A 3260-nucleotide genomic window follows, 5' to 3' on the forward strand; every position below is an offset into this window, starting at 1 on the left:
ATCCTCACATAAAATAATGATGGACCTGAAAGTGAAGCCAATCTATTCAACCTGTGATTGGTCGAGTTACTTATGCCTCGAGACGAAATGCAATAAAGTGACACCTACGGTCAAAATAGTAACTTTCTTAAAAACCCTACTGAAAAATTGCTAGTGTTGTTATAAATGGAATTGCTTAATATATAAAAATTATTTATATGAAAAGAAGAACGTGAAAATTATGTTTTGGTATATTTATTCTTCTACCGTTTAATATCCAATGTGAGCTAGAAAACACAATATTGATCTGGAGCAAAGCGTAAATGTATGTGACTGTTAGTATTAACAGAAAAGCGATTATTCTCGAACGTCTTACACATCAGATTGTAATATTAATTAATCTATTCAAAATTAAATATTTATAATAACCATTCAACGTCCAATAGTTTTAAAATTAAGTTTCTTCAGTATAAGAGCATTTGACAAAAAAAATGCCACCAACATTAATGACTATAGAATATTTTCGTAAAAAAACCGCTGCTGTTCATATTATACTTTTAGTAGATTATTTGAATAAGAATAAAATTACACAAGAACATTTAGATAATCAAGATATTTTGGATGATATAATACGTAAGGGAATGGGTAAATCTGTAAGACAACGCCTTCCGCCAAAAGATATTAATGCGTTTAAAGAAACTCTTCGCTTTTTTAACATTGATGAATTGAAGAAAACTAATCTATACCGAATAAATCGTGGTATATTGGCCGTTGCTTGTGTTGAACATATCCTGTACCCTGACAAAGATCATAAAAAATATAAACAAATATATAATTGCGACAAATTTACGGCAAAGAAGGTGTATAAAAAACTGGGTGAACATTGTGGTTTCACAACAGAAGATGAGCTCGATCCTATTATAGTTACATCAATTAGATCTTTTTTTAGGAGCACCTTGTTTTGGAAAAAAAAAACATTCTTGGAGACGATAAGAGATTATTTGAAAACGGTTGACATTAATGCAGAAGAAAAGCACTACATAATGAATGCGTCGATTCAATTTATGTAAGTCAATTTATTGAAAATGCCTGCTACAATTATTAAAATTTAATTTAATTTCCAGTAATAATAAGAAAACTTTTAAAACTATTCACACTGTTCCATTGCCAAGATATATTATGAATCAAAAATATTTTCAAAAAAAAGGAAACGCAGAAGTTCTCATTAATTTGGTAAATTATTTGGAGAAAAAAGAAGTGAAAGAAGAAGATTTAGATAACGAAAAAAATTTAATAGATATACTGCGCGAGGGAATGAAAAAATTTGTCACCTATCCACCTACAAAATTAGAATTAGAAGTGTTTAAAAAAACGATTCTAAATTTTACAATCGAATACTTAACGGTAACTAATCTTTATCGAATAAATCGTGGGATATTAATTGTCGTATGCGTTGAATATGTTCTTTTTCCTGGACAAGATTATGAAGAGTATAGAAAGATTTATGGCGGCGATCGCTCTAAGGCCACCGCATTATATAAAAAACTCTGTGGTATTCCTAAAGAAAATAAAGTCAATGGAGCCTTAGCTAAATCGGTTAGAACTTTTTTTCAGTATCGAAATAGAAATGTGGAAACGATTCGATTATATTTACAAGATATCGATATTGATTCTGAAGAGATCGAATATATAAAAAATGCGTCGATTCAATTGATGTACGTAAATGTGTTAAAAATAATATACAATTATGTACTTAAAAATTTTATTTAATTTTTAGTAGAGGTAATGAAGCTATTGAAGCTGATCAACCGATGGCTGCAATCGAAGATCATCCAATAAATGTGATCACCGACGACGAGGAAACCCTTCCACCTATCTCAGATATGCCATTGGAACATGTTGACTCTCCTTCAGGAGTATTAATACCGGTAAACCAGGGATTTCTTTCCCGTTACTCTCCCAATGAGGTGGTGTTGGCGAAAAGGTTCAAATCGTATTTCTGGCCAGCACAAATTATTGAAGTCTATAGTGATAAGATATATGTTACATTTTTTCCTCTATCGGAAGAAATGGAGCAAGAGGAACTCTCATCGGAAGAAGATGTAAGAGCTTTTACGGACGAAGAAATCGAAGCCGCTGGTGCCTCTTTATGTACAGGTTTATCACAAGAAGCCTTTAAAAATGCAGTGAAATTTGCTTCAGCAGAATTGAATTGAATACATTCTCGTTAATTTATGCATGCAATAAATCATTTTATGATAATTATACTCCAGGAAGTCGGGGTTTTTATCTCAAAAGATTAGTGATAAACTTATAGCAACCCCAAAAGGTGACACTCCGACCACTTGAAGGTAAATATTTTTTTTACATTCAATTGGAGGCCTCAGCGGGGAATGATTATCGAAATAATCATTCAAGTGAATACTCTAAATAAATGCGTCAATTTGCAATTGCTCTATGAAAATTGATAAAAAAAATATAAATTTGTACAATAAAAAGAATTAATATGCCTTGTTGTTTAACGCACCGCTTAATGCCACATTTTTGCGCCATTTATGTAAACTATTTGCACTGAATCATCATTAAAAATATAATAAAATGTCATAAAGTTTCATTTACAATTATGGCTACGTCATTCACGAAAGGTACACATGTACACGCGTAGACATGACAACTGCACCCACGAACAAACAGACAATAATTTCCTCAGCTTTCCAAGAAGTCAGATTTTCGAAATTTCGGTGACATTTCGACCCGCGTAATAGCTGTTTCGTCGTGCAGTACCCTGTGTTGTTCAAAATCGGATGTTTTAAGACGTTTATCGACGTATTTTAATTATTATAGAAATAACATGTACTCTCTGAAAAATATGTATTTCGATTAGAAATCTTCTCAGCTTTCGAACTATATCACAAAATCTTAAAAATACATTTTTTGAGATATTTAATATTTGAAGTTCACTTATATTCCGGAGAAAATGGAAAATTTTCGAAAATTTCACTCCACTATTGAAAAGCTGAGAAAATTTCCAATTGAAGCCATATGTCACATAATTTTTTTAAGTGAGTTCAGGGGGTTTTTCGGCGAATTAGAAATTAAGCAATTTCGCCTAAAATTGCCGTGCCGCCTCCACGATAGGATACTTGTAGTAATAAACGCTTAATATGATCGATTGACTTTTGCAAGTGACAATATACATTTACAAGATGTACAACACACACAATGATTGAGGCCTACAACGAACCGATAGTCATGTGCATTCAACGGCAAGATGTAATAGA

General features: G+C 31.9%; 1 protein-coding gene across 1 annotated transcript; it reads left to right on the top strand.

Annotated features, from left to right (window-relative positions):
* Positions 1 to 309: 309 nt before the first annotated feature.
* On the top strand, positions 310 to 2545 carry LOC106656137. Its single transcript, XM_014376826.2, has 3 exons — positions 310 to 1045; positions 1104 to 1694; positions 1757 to 2545. The coding sequence occupies exons 1-3, from the start codon at positions 471 to 473 to the stop codon at positions 2193 to 2195; spliced, it is 1605 nt and encodes a 534-aa protein (XP_014232312.1). The 5' UTR covers positions 310 to 470; the 3' UTR covers positions 2196 to 2545.
* Positions 2546 to 3260: the final 715 nt, after the last annotated feature.

The sequence above is a fragment of the Trichogramma pretiosum genome, unplaced genomic scaffold, assembly GCF_000599845.2.
Source record: "Trichogramma pretiosum strain Unisexual culture from Peru unplaced genomic scaffold, Tpre_2.0 scaffold64, whole genome shotgun sequence".
Taxonomy (NCBI): domain Eukaryota; kingdom Metazoa; phylum Arthropoda; class Insecta; order Hymenoptera; family Trichogrammatidae; genus Trichogramma; species Trichogramma pretiosum.

Excerpts from the sequence above, each read along its gene's own strand:
- LOC106656137 (XM_014376826.2), top strand. The coding sequence starts at position 471 with ATGCCACCAACATTAATGACTATAGAATATTTTCGTAAAAAAACCGCT. Across the intron at positions 1,046-1,103 it reads AATGCGTCGATTCAATTTAT|TAATAATAAGAAAACTTTTA; the intron begins GTAAGTCAATTT and ends TTTAATTTCCAG. Across the intron at positions 1,695-1,756 it reads AATGCGTCGATTCAATTGAT|TAGAGGTAATGAAGCTATTG; the intron begins GTACGTAAATGT and ends TTTAATTTTTAG.